Raw genomic sequence first — 11,801 nt, 5'->3', positions numbered from 1 at the left:
GCACATGAAATGGGTGTGATGGTATATGTCTGTAACCCCAGCCCTGGATAGGAGTAGTTCAGAGGAGCTGAAGTTCAAGGTCGTCATTGGCTACATAGCAAGTTTGAAGCTAGCCTGGGCTACATGAAATGCTGTCTCGAGCAAAACAAAAAATAGTTGACATAACGTCAAAGAGACAGAATTAGATTTCCTTTTAATTGTGTTGTTCTATATGAAGACTGGCATTTTAATTAAAATTTCAGCTTAAAGCAGTGAGTGAAAACCATATCTTTTAAAAATATTTATTTTTATTAATTTTTAACTTCTTGTATACACACACACACACACACACACACACGTCTGTGTGTGGGTATGCGCATATGAGTGCAGGTGCCTTAGGAGTCCAGAAGAGGGCATTGTATCCCCCGGAACTGAAGTTACAGGCAGTTGTGAGCTGTTGAATGTGGGTGCTGGGAACTGAACTCAGGTCCTCTGGAAGAGCCGTATCTACTCTTAACCACTGAGCCATCTCTTCAGCCTTGCAAACTGTATCTTTACATACAATTTGCTTCACCCATGAAATGCTTTACTGGTTTATTTGTACCTTCAAGACTGAGCTGCTGCTTCTCCGTTTGCTTGCTTTTGAGATGATATTCCTGTTGTGTAGCTCAGGTTAGTCTTGAACTTCCAGTCTCCCATGTGCTGGGATGACAGGTGTGGGCCTCCGCACCTGGCACAGCTGCCGACTTCAAAACTGAAGAACAAATTGAGAAAACGGTAACGATGCGTTGAATACTGAAACTGCCAGGATAAGCCAGGTGTGGTGGCACAAGCCTGTAATCTCAGCCCTTGGGAGGCGGAGGCCCGAGGGGAAGTTTCAAGCCGCCCTGGGCTTCATGAGGTTCTGTCCCAAACACCAAAACCAACCAAGCAAACAACCAGAAAGAAAATAAAATCTATCTCCCCTTAATTTAAGACACACTATCTAATTTAAAAACATTAATCCATTATACTTTCCCTATTATACAAGTTAGTGTGCTTGTATGTGTGTATATATGTATACATGCATGTGTTTGTTTGCAGAGTCTCATGTATTTCAAGCTGACTTCACACTCCCTATGCTGCTGAGGCTGACCCACTCCTGAACAACACACACACACACACACACACACACACACACACACACACACACACGTATATGCCAATAATATATGTCCATATGTCTATATATGCATAGACATATATTTTTTTACTGGCATGATTATATACACAAAGACCATTTCTGGCCATTATTATTTGTTTTATTTAACGAGTATTATTCAAAATGATTTTAATGGGTAGAGGAGGATACTGAAGGAGGCCCTGGGGTCTGACACACTTAATTGACAGGTAGCTACAAAGGAAAATCGCCCCAGTGAGGTGCCATGAGAAAAAGCCAATGAGGAAAGGCATGGGGACTCATGGCCTTTGCCTACACTTCTCTTCTGGTCCCTTCTGATTACTTTGACTAGAGAAAGAAGTCCGTGTCAGAGCAATGTCAGGACCCTGCCTGTCCGTCAGACCTGTGCCTTAGTGAAGGCCACAGTGGGTGGCTAGGTTGGAGAACCTCATCAGGGGCTCCGTCCCTTCATCACTATCCCTTCCCTTGGGTCCCAGTACTCCCAGCCCCTGAGAGACTGAGGAGCCTCCCTTTGGAGGCCTCCGTTTTAGCGATCTATCCCTGAAGGACTCCAGAAGCTTTTGTACTCTTCAGTCCTATGACCAAGCTGAAGTCAGCGACTGCCTGAGAGACAGCCTGGTGTGAACAGAATAAAGGAGCAACAATTGACTAGAACGACAGGCTTCTTCAAGGCACTGCGGAGCTAGGCACTGCGGTAGCCTGTCATGGTGCTCCCCCAGGCAGCCAGGAAAAACCTCAGTGCGCAGGAGCTGGAGCAGGCTGTTGGGCTGGGCAGCTTGCCTAATGGGATGCTGGGATTATATCAAAAGCTTTTGGGCACTTCTTGAGCTGCCCTCAGTGGCCTCCTTGGTACTGAGTGCAGGATGGAGGCCCCCTTGACTTGGGAGGGGGTGGTCAAATATGGCCTCCTCGAGGGAGCTAGGTGAAAAGGGGAAGCATGAGTCAAAGGGTGGGGATTACAGACAGAGAGTAGCATGGTTGGAGTCTTTGGACAGGGTCCCATAGGAGAACAGCTGAGTGCAAGATGAAGAAGTACCCAGCTCCAGGGGTTAGGAGGGCCATGCGACAGGCCGTACTTCTTCAGTCCAGACCCAAGGGCCAGCTTTAGCTGCTGATGATGAAGGGATGGAGCCCCTGATGAGGTTCTCCATGGACCTCCAGAACTTCATCATTATGCTGAGCAGTCAATAAGCCCAAATTGTTAAGATAGCCAAATATCCCCAACGTAGCAGGCAGAATGGGTCTAGAGCTCAGGGCCCTGCCTCAAGCTCATCCCCCAAATGCACCGCAACCCGGTCGCTGTGACCGCTCTTGCCTAATGCCTGCTGCTGAAGAACTGGTGACCCCTGTGAGGGACAGCAGACCCTGGCAGGGTATAGGGTTGCCAGGGCAACCTGGAAAGCCCAGCAGCAGCCTGGGGCATCTGGAGGGGAGGCGAAGCCAAGCCATGCATGTTACAGCCTCTTGGGACCACTGTTCTGGCTCACATGTTTGGAACCTGAGGTCTATCAGGGTGACAGCAGGGGACCTAGTGGACTTTCATCCTTCCCTGTAGCTTTTTCCCCCCCTTGGCACACAGGTTGGGGCCTCGGCTGAAGATGGGAGATAAGATAGAGGAGCTGTGTCAACTAGGGCTTGTGAAAGGAGTTGCCAAAGTGAAGTGGCTGTTTCAGGAGCAACTGTTGAGGCTGGTGGCAGTGGAGGGAGCACTGATGTGGGAGGAGGGGGCAGGGGCAGGCATTGTGCAGGTTGGGTGGGGGCGTGTGTGGGAGGAAGGGAGGGGTTGAAGAGCCTGGGAGGAGTCTTGTGAGGTCCAGAAGGCAGGGTCTGCATCGAGGAAGGAATGGACGTGGCCATCTGAGGGGACCTCAATAGATGGGTTAGGGACACAGTGGCAGTGGTGCCGGAGCCTGGTCCAGAGATGAACACTAGTTGTCCAGGCAGATGAAGACAGGGTCAGCAGGTTCCTCCAGAGAAGAGTCTGTCAGGGGGGAAGAAATAGAGAGGTCAGGGGGCTGGGGTGGGGGAGGGCTGACGGACTGACTGACTGAGTTGAGTTCTGCACTAGAGATAAGAGAAATGGAAGCCCACCCATGATAGCATCAGGGAGGTAAGGAGAGAATGGAATCACCGACTCTTCATTCACTCTACAAACCTTTAATGAATACCTCCTGAATGAAGCCTTGTGCTGAGTATGGGGGATACGATAGTAAGTCCAGACCCCTTATCTGTCCTGACGGGGGAAGAAAGGAGCCTTTCCAAACATCCACCCGACTCCTATTTTAGGGATGTGAAAATGAGGTCTGGAAATGAGGAGTAACTTCTCTGGGCCCACAATCAGTGATGGAGCCTAACCCTGTCTTCTTGTTAGAACCTTGGTCGTTCATCATTCTTCACTGGCTGGCATCTACGTCCTCAGGGCTGCTTTGGTTTGTGGGAGGACTGCATCCATGGACCCAAAAGTAGAGGTGGGTATGAGAGATGGCTCAAAGGTTAAGGATGGGGCATTTCAATCACACAGGCTCCCCTGAAAACCAGACCAAGGTCCCAGGGCTCCGCCTCAGGGGCTGGGCTTCTGGTGGGCGGGGGAGAGCCAAGTCCTGCCCCCTCTCCCCCAGGATGGGATATAAAGTCTCTTCTTAGCTCTTTTCAGAGAAGAGTAAGCTGAAAGAGGCCATATCGGGTCTGCTGGGGAGAAAGGAGCGGGAGGCCCCCCTGTGCAGTCTGTGGGCACTGCTTGTCTGCTCAGCTCTAACAGGAGTCCCGCTTGTACGATGAAGCTGCTACTGGCCCTGGTATGGGCCCTAGCCACATTCATCCTCACCCAAACCTCCGAGGGCACTGCCCCAGGTAGGAGTTCCTTAGATACGAAGGCAGAAGATTGGCCTAAAGCAAAGGTTTGGAGGGAAAACGCTTACATCTTGGGAGTCTTTCGCTTCCCTTGAATACTGAGTCCCCATTCCTCTGAACAGCTTTCCCCGGTCCAGTGGAGAATTCAGTCCTTCAGGACTGCATAGCAGAGGCCAAGTTGCTGGTGGATTCGGCCTACAATCAAACCCAGAAGAGGTAGGCGTGGGACTGAGAGGGTCGATGAGGGAGGACGGGCTCTTAGCAAAGTCATCTTACCCAGCCTGAACCCCTGAGCACTATGGGTCTCCCTGCTGGATCTAATGGATGCCTGAGCCCTCTTCCAGTCTCCTCTTTCTCCTCCTCTTTGGGGCAGCATCAAGCAGCGCCTTCGCAGTGGCTCAGCCAGCCCCATGGACCTCCTGGCCTACTTCAAGCAGCCGGTGGCAGCCACCAGAAGAGCTGTTCAGGCTGCTGATTATATGCACGTGGCCTTAGGGCTGCTGGAAGACAAACTTCAGCCACAGGGATCCGGGCCCTTCAACGTCACTGGTACTGTGTTTCCCACCGAGCCCCATAGAGCTGCCCTAGCCTGGGAGTGGAAGAAAGCCCGATCGTAGGAGGCGGGGCGACAAGCCGAGGGGATGTTAGAGATGACACAGGGATGGGAACGACCAGCCCGGGAAAGAAGTAGGGCTCTGAACTCATAACCCCACTCTCCCTTCTCCCCAGACGCGCTCACAGAACCGCAGCTGCGCCTGCTGTCCCAGGCCAGTGGCTGCGCTCCCCAGGACCAGGCCGAGAGGTGCAGCAACAAGTACCGAACCATCACAGGGAGATGTAACAACAAGTGGGTGTCGGGGGGGGGGGTGCCTCCGTTCCCCGCTCTCTGTCTCAGACCCTGTGCCCTGCTAACACCCATCTACCTACCACCTCAGGAAGAGACCCTTGCTGGGCGCCTCTAACCAAGCCCTGGCCCGCTGGCTGCCGGCTGAGTATGAAGACCGCAGGTCTCTCCCTTTCGGCTGGACCCCTGGCAAGAGGCGCAACGGCTTTGTCCTTCCCCTTGTGAGTTAGTGCGAGGGGGCTGGAAAATGCTTGCTCTCTTTTAGATACAGAGCTGTAAAATACAGTCTTGAGTCGTTAGGCAGGCAGGGCTCAGACCCGGCCTCTGCTCCCCCTGAGCTGCTGAGTGACTTTGGGTAGAGCATACCGCGTACTTTCTGTATCTTGGCTCCTTCACCTGTCCATGGAATAATCCAGAATTTGTGTGAAAGGAAGTGAAGTACTTGGAATCAACAGCTGTACAGACCACGCTCCCTTAATGCTACCTATTACAGGATGGAGTTACTTTATTGTTCTTATGAGAGGACCGGTGTCAAAGCATCTCCCTCCCTCTCCCTCCTGTGTGTGTGGGTGTGTATTGTGTGATATGTGTGTGCAGGTATGTGCTAGTATGCACAGGCATGTGGAGGTCAGAGGAAGACATTGGGTGTCTTCCTTTATTGATCATGACCATCACATTATCTATCTATCTATCTATCTATCTATCTATCTATCTATCTATCTAATCTGTCTGTCTATCTATCATGTACATAGTGTTCTGCCTACAGACCAGAGGAGGGCACCAGATCTCATTATAGATGGTTCTGAGCCACCCTGTGGTTGCTGGGAATTGAACTCAGGACCTCTGGAAGAGCAGCCAGTGCTCTTAACCTCTGAGCCTTCTCTCCAGCCACCATTTTAATTTTTTTATTTTTTGAGACAAGGTCTCTTTCCCAGCCTGAAGCTTGCTGTTCTGTGTAAGTTGATTGGCTAGTGAGCTACTGGGACTAGCCTATCTCTTCCCTCATTGTCTGGCCTTCAGGCACATGTAGTCGCGCTTGGCTTCTGTGTAGGTCCTGGAGACTAGAATTCAGGTCATAGCAAGTACTTTTTTTACCCACTATCTCCCAGTCCCTTTGTTTTACCCTCTGAGACAAGGTCTTACATTATAGTCTACACCGGCCTGAACTTGGGCTATAAGCCAGCCTGGTCTCCAACTCACAGCAATCCTCCTACCTCTTCCTAGGGCTGGGATTATAGGTGTGAGCCTCTATGTTCAGGTCAAAGTATCTTGCTAAATATAAAGAGCTATGCACCGAGAATTCATGGTTTGTAATTTCACAATTATCAACTTTCAGTTAACATTGATATGTTAATATAACAGTCGCCTACGTGCCAAAGTATTAATGCTAAATTTTATTCCATTGATCCTTCTGTCTACCCAGTTCTCTGTCTACTGTCTGTCTCCTTGAAATCAGTCCTGTTTCTGCAGACCACCAGTTCTATAATCTGTCTACCCACTGGTCTTTCATCTCTCTGGAACAGCTGGTGGGGTTGGTCTGCTGGTTTGGAGTCCATCACTCTTGATGAGATAGTTCAGACTGGCATGTAACTCCCTATGTAACAGACCACCCCTGGTTACAATCCTCCTGCCTCAGCATCTCAAAAAGCTTCAGGCTAAGCTGTAGAACATCCTTCTGGGGGCGACAACCGCCACAAGACAGGGCGGCACCTTTAAGAACAGAGGAGAGGAATGGGGAGGTAGATGGGAAACTGTCAGCTCTCAGCACTGGCCCAGATCCTGAGCCCAGACCCTCGCTGACTGAACTTCTCCACCAGGTCCGGGCTGTCTCCAATCAGATCGTGCGCTTCCCCAGCAAGAAGCTGACGTCAGACCAGGGCCGGGCCCTCATGTTCATGCAGTGGGGCCAGTTCATCGACCATGACCTGGACTTCTCCCCAGAATCCCCGGCCAGAGTGGCCTTCAATATGGGCGTGGACTGTGAGAGGACCTGTGCCCAGCTGCCTCCCTGCTTCCCCATCAAGGTACCCTCAGCCAACCTTCAGGGTCTCGGGGGTAGCTTCCAGCCCAGAAAGAGAGATGTGGGGTAATCTGGGAGAAATCAGCCCCACCCAGAGACCAGGAAACACAGGTGCCCCCTGCTGTGTATGTCGGAGGGGTAGAGGATGGGGGGAGGGGAGGCTCCATTGGAGTTTCACGGAGGAGATACATATCAGAGACAGGCCTTGACCTGCGGATCTCACTCCCACAGAGGAGGTCTTTGGGCCTCTTTTAGAAACTATCCTGGTCTCATCTTTTGCCCTTCCTGGGCTGGTGCAGGCCTAGAGCTCTATAGTTCTTGCCAAACTCCTGCTGGTTTGGGGCTGTGAGCAGGGTCCTGCTCCAAGCTGGAAGGCAAGGAGAGTGTAGAGTACTAGGTAAGAAAACACAGAATTCAGAGAGCAAAAAGTCTCCTCTGGAAAGGGAGGGGCACGAGTACACACACACACACACACACACACACACACACACACACACACACCACACACACACACACACACACACACACACACACACACACACACACACACACACTAAAACACACATACTGACCTCCTACAGGTTTGCTTGCTTGCTTGCAATAGGTAGGGAGGCACTCCAAGGGGGTTGTTTTTCCTCCAGCCCTGGTGCCTCTCTGTGGAGCTTTCCAGGTCTTCACAGCGCGAGGTTAGCATTTGGTTTGTGCAGCAGGCACAGCGAATGCTGCTGCCATTGTGCGCCGCTTAGCCGCGCGTTCAACGACTTGTCTCTCAGAGGCTCAGCCTCCCCTCCAGTTAGATGAAGCTCCTCATCCTTTCAAAAGCTTTATCGAGGGGTTAGGGAGCTCATCTCAGGAGTAGAGAGCACTTGCCTAGCAGGCCCAAAGCCACAGGTTCGAGTCTGGGTGAGTTCCTGGAGGGCTTCCCGGAGTATGGAAGTTTTGAGTGAGTGAGTGGGGGGCACCCCAGATTGGTGAGCCTGCTGTGGAGGGGTCCCAGAGGAGTCACGGAGTGCTCTTCGCCCTAGATACCACCCAATGACCCCCGCATCAAGAACCAGCGTGACTGCATCCCCTTCTTCCGCTCTGCGCCAGCCTGCCCCCAAAACAAGAATCAAGTCCGCAACCAGATCAACGCGCTCACGTCCTTCGTGGACGCCAGCATGGTGTACGGCAGCGAGGTCACCCTTGCTCTGCGGCTGCGCAACCGGACCAACCACCTGGGGCTGCTGGCCACCAACCAGCATTTCCAGGACAACGGGCGCGCCCTGCTGCCTTTCGACAACCTGCGAGAGGACCCCTGCCTCCTCACTAACCGCGCTGTGCGGGTCCCCTGCTTCCTGGCAGGTCCGTCTGCTGGGGAGTTAGAGTCTTCCCGGGAGGGAGGGACATGATGGGGTGTGGCGAGGAAACATCTGTGACCTGGGTGGGGGCCCTCAGCATGGGGTGCAGTCACTGGGGAGGCTGGTGAGTGGGACGCGCTCATGCCCTGGGTGTGGTCAGGTATCTCGGCTTCATTGTCTGCAGTGTTGAGGGGCTCAGCACTCCAGCCAACACTGGAACAGTCTCTTCAATTTGATATCTGCCATTGCGCTTAGTCACGCTTCTGGGACCCAAGAGAAGATGCTGACTCTTCTGAGGCAGAAGGGGACTGGCTCTTCAGTTATCTGAATCTCATTTTTTTTTCTTGGTCCTGTGCCTCTCTTCTTGCTACACAGTTCCACGTTTATGTGGTACCTTCCTCCTGATGTGCATAGTTTGCATTCTGTTCACAGTCCTTACCTCCGCCTTCCTGTGTGGTTAGGGTAATGACAGCAATCATTTCTGGGCCAGCCTCAAACCTCGCAGCAGGCCAGAAAGGAGGGACCTATCATCCTACTTCAGTTGTGACTCAGAAATGGTGGCCGTGCACGAAAGAGGGCAGAGCCTGTACCGGGACTAAGTCACTGTAGCTCCTGGGTCTCTCTGTTCATTCTGCCTCGATGCTTAAGTGGAACTCCTTTCCAGGAGCTCAACAAGACTGTGGGGGCTGGGTGAGAAGCCATCCTGTGGCTGAGCGTGCTGTCCTTGCCTGCTTATGGGAGAGGTGTGGGTACAGAAATGGGCCCTGCCCAGTGTGCCTGATCTCCGCTTCCTTGGAAGAGAGGCATGACATCAAAGTCAAATCGAATCCGTAGAGCCCTTGCTGGAGAAACAGACGCAGATGGGTGGCATGTTGTCCCAAGGTCAAGATCTCCAGGGTGGTCTCCCCACAGTGTGTGGTCTGGGCTGTGGATCTGGTCTTCTTGTAGAAAAGAATCACCAGGCAAGAAGAGCAGCATCTTCCTTGTGTGTCTCATCTAGTTCTAACCTGCTCTAGCCACGTAGGGACCCAGGGGCCCACTGTGCTGTCCGTCCTGGGGAGGAAGGTGACGGTCAGTAAGAAGCCACGTGGTACCACTGAGACAGAAGGAAGCATAGTGGCAGGGGTTTGCCTCACCTGGTCTGTGGGCCCCAGACTTCCATCTCCCCTTACCAAAAAATTCTCTTGTAATCTCGAACTTGGGGGGTTTTCAAGGTGACACCCGGTCAAGTGAAACCCCCAAACTGGCGGCCTTGCACACCCTCTTTGTGAGAGAACACAATCGGCTGGCCACGGAGCTGAGGCGCCTGAACCCCCGCTGGACTGGAGACAAGATATACAATGAAGCCCGGAAGATCGTAGGCGCTATGGTCCAGGTAGGAGGCCCAGAGGCCAGCAGGAGCCGGAGCGGCCCCAGCCTTCCTGACAGTGGCTTGGAGGCTGTACCCCGAGGCAGCTGGGTGTGAATGCTTGGGGTACATCCCTACCCCTGCTTCTGACATTAACCACGACCTCATCCGTGACACTCTCTTTGGGTTTCACTGTCTCATCCTCCAATGGGAGACACAATGGCAATAGTCACTCATGTGCCTGAGACACCGTTTGAAAAGCAAGAGTCTGCGCAGAGGTAAAGGGAGGGCCGCAGGCCGCCCAGGCAACACTCCTCCCGGGTCGTCTCTTCCAGATCATCACCTACCGAGACTTTCTGCCTCTAGTTCTGGGCAAGGCCCGGATCCAAAGAACCTTGGGCCCTTACAGAGGGTACTGTGACAACGTGGACCCTCGTGTAGCCAACGTTTTCACCCTGGCCTTCCGCTTTGGCCACACCATGCTGCAGCCCTTCATGTTCCGCCTGGACAGCCAGTATCGGGCCTCAGCACCCAACTCCCACGTCCCACTTAGCTCTGCCTTCTTTGCCAGCTGGCGGATCGTACATGAAGGTAACTGAGTTCCCCAAAGGCAAGGGAGGGTGGTGGATAGGGTCCAAACACCCCTTCCTCAGGTGGGCTGCGGTCTGTTGGTCCAGCCTGCAAACGCCTCCTCAGGATAGGGGAAAGAAGGTAGCCAACAGTGAGTCAGTCTCTCGTGTCCTAAGGGAGGATATGAGTCCCGCTCTTACTCTCGCACTCAGTGGGGATTAAACCCGGGCCTTACGCATGCCAGGCAAGTGCACTACCATTAAACTGTTTCCCTGCCCTTTTTACTTTTTAAATTTCATGTAGCGGTTTTACTAAAAGTAGACCAGGCTGGCTTTGAACTTGTGGCTCTCCTTTCTCAGCCCCCTGAGTAACCAGGATTATTATGATATCTATATCACCTGTATCAGCAGGCTTCATTAAGGGGGTTTCTTAAGGGGGGGCAGGCTGATGTCAGAGTGATATAACATGGGCCTTCAAGGAGCCCCAGTCGTTAGCTTGGCTTCATGGGCTGACGCCGGGAGCGTCTAAGAGCCTGGTCAAATCTCTCATTCCACGCAACCAGGTGGCATCGACCCTATCCTCCGAGGCCTCATGGCCACCCCAGCTAAGCTGAACCGGCAGGATTCCATGGTGGTGGATGAGCTGCGGGACAAGCTCTTTCAGCAAGTGAGAAGGATCGGGCTGGATCTGGCAGCTCTGAACATGCAGCGGAGCCGGGACCACGGCCTTCCAGGTGACGGGGCCCCTCACACGGGGCTGTTTGGGGGCGGTTCAGAGCAGACCTGGACCCTCCCTTCGGACAGGAGCTCGGTGTGCAGTAGTGCAGAGCCGGCAAGGCTCATGTTGATGCAGCAGAGACGCCCACAATCCCTTGCTTGCTGACTCCTCAGCTCCTCCCCATCTGCTCTAGAGGAGACTCCAGCTTTAGGTTCACCCCAGGACTAGGTCAGGGGGCTAGGAAGTGAAGAGAGGAGATCAGAACTTTCTGAGCAGTGAAAAGCACTAGGAGACGAAGGACCTGTCCCATTACCCACCTCACTGGTGACTCAGAGAAGAAGGCATTGCAAGTTCTAGGACCAAAGAGATTTCTGGGCCCTTTGAAAGCCAAGGACCCAGAGAGTCCTTGGTGAGCAAGCAGACTAGGACTAAGGCCCCCGTGGGGCTGTTTGGGGAGGACACTATCATAGGAGTGAAGAGAACAGACATTTCTGTTTATTTCATTTCCTTGTCCCAGTGACCTCAGCAGCAGCTGTCTCGGCCACCATGGGGAGTAAGTCAGAGGTGGCTAGAGATTAGCTCAAAGCCATGAAAATATGAAGTAAAAGTCCGGTTTCAAAATGCCTTCGTTCTTCCTGTTGTTTGACCCCATTCAACACCAAAAAGAGGTTTCAGCTCTAGCTTGCCTTTCTTCCAAACAGCTCCAACCTTCCTCCCTAGGTAGAACCTGAAGCCCCTTGTGTCCTGGAGGCTCCGCACACATGTGCAAAAGAGTCAGGGGGCCTTCCTTCTGCCTACGCTGCTCACTACAGCAATGGCAGACACTGAGGGACCAGGAACTCATCATTTTCTTCTTCTTCCTCCACCTCCTCTCTCTCTCTGTACATGTATCTTCCTTCCTTCCTTCCTCCCTTCCTCCCTTCCTCCCTCCCTCCCTCCCTCCCTCCCTCCTT

The 11,801-nt window shown here is 52.8% G+C and overlaps 1 protein-coding gene across 1 annotated transcript in view; it reads left to right on the top strand.

Annotated features, from left to right (window-relative positions):
* Positions 1-3,933: 3,933 nt before the first annotated feature.
* The window catches only part of Epx (eosinophil peroxidase), a 10,798-nt gene continuing 2,930 nt past the window's right edge, over positions 3,934-11,801 (top strand). The window contains exons 1-10 of the mRNA XM_055620285.1: positions 3,934-4,009; positions 4,132-4,225; positions 4,383-4,558; positions 4,739-4,856; positions 4,945-5,074; positions 6,671-6,877; positions 7,899-8,217; positions 9,428-9,588; positions 9,897-10,152; positions 10,694-10,864. Coding sequence (XP_055476260.1) covers positions 3,934-4,009; positions 4,132-4,225; positions 4,383-4,558; positions 4,739-4,856; positions 4,945-5,074; positions 6,671-6,877; positions 7,899-8,217; positions 9,428-9,588; positions 9,897-10,152; positions 10,694-10,864 — 1,708 coding nt within the window. The remainder of the gene's footprint in view (positions 4,010-4,131; positions 4,226-4,382; positions 4,559-4,738; positions 4,857-4,944; positions 5,075-6,670; positions 6,878-7,898; positions 8,218-9,427; positions 9,589-9,896; positions 10,153-10,693; positions 10,865-11,801) is intronic.

The sequence above is a fragment of the Psammomys obesus genome, unplaced genomic scaffold (genome assembly GCF_907164565.1).
Source record: "Psammomys obesus unplaced genomic scaffold, mPsaObe1.curated_primary_1811, whole genome shotgun sequence".
Classification (NCBI taxonomy): Eukaryota; Metazoa; Chordata; class Mammalia; order Rodentia; family Muridae; genus Psammomys; species Psammomys obesus.
The sequence above is the reverse complement of the archived record's forward strand: the minus strand, read 5'-3'. Positions and strand labels throughout refer to the sequence as shown.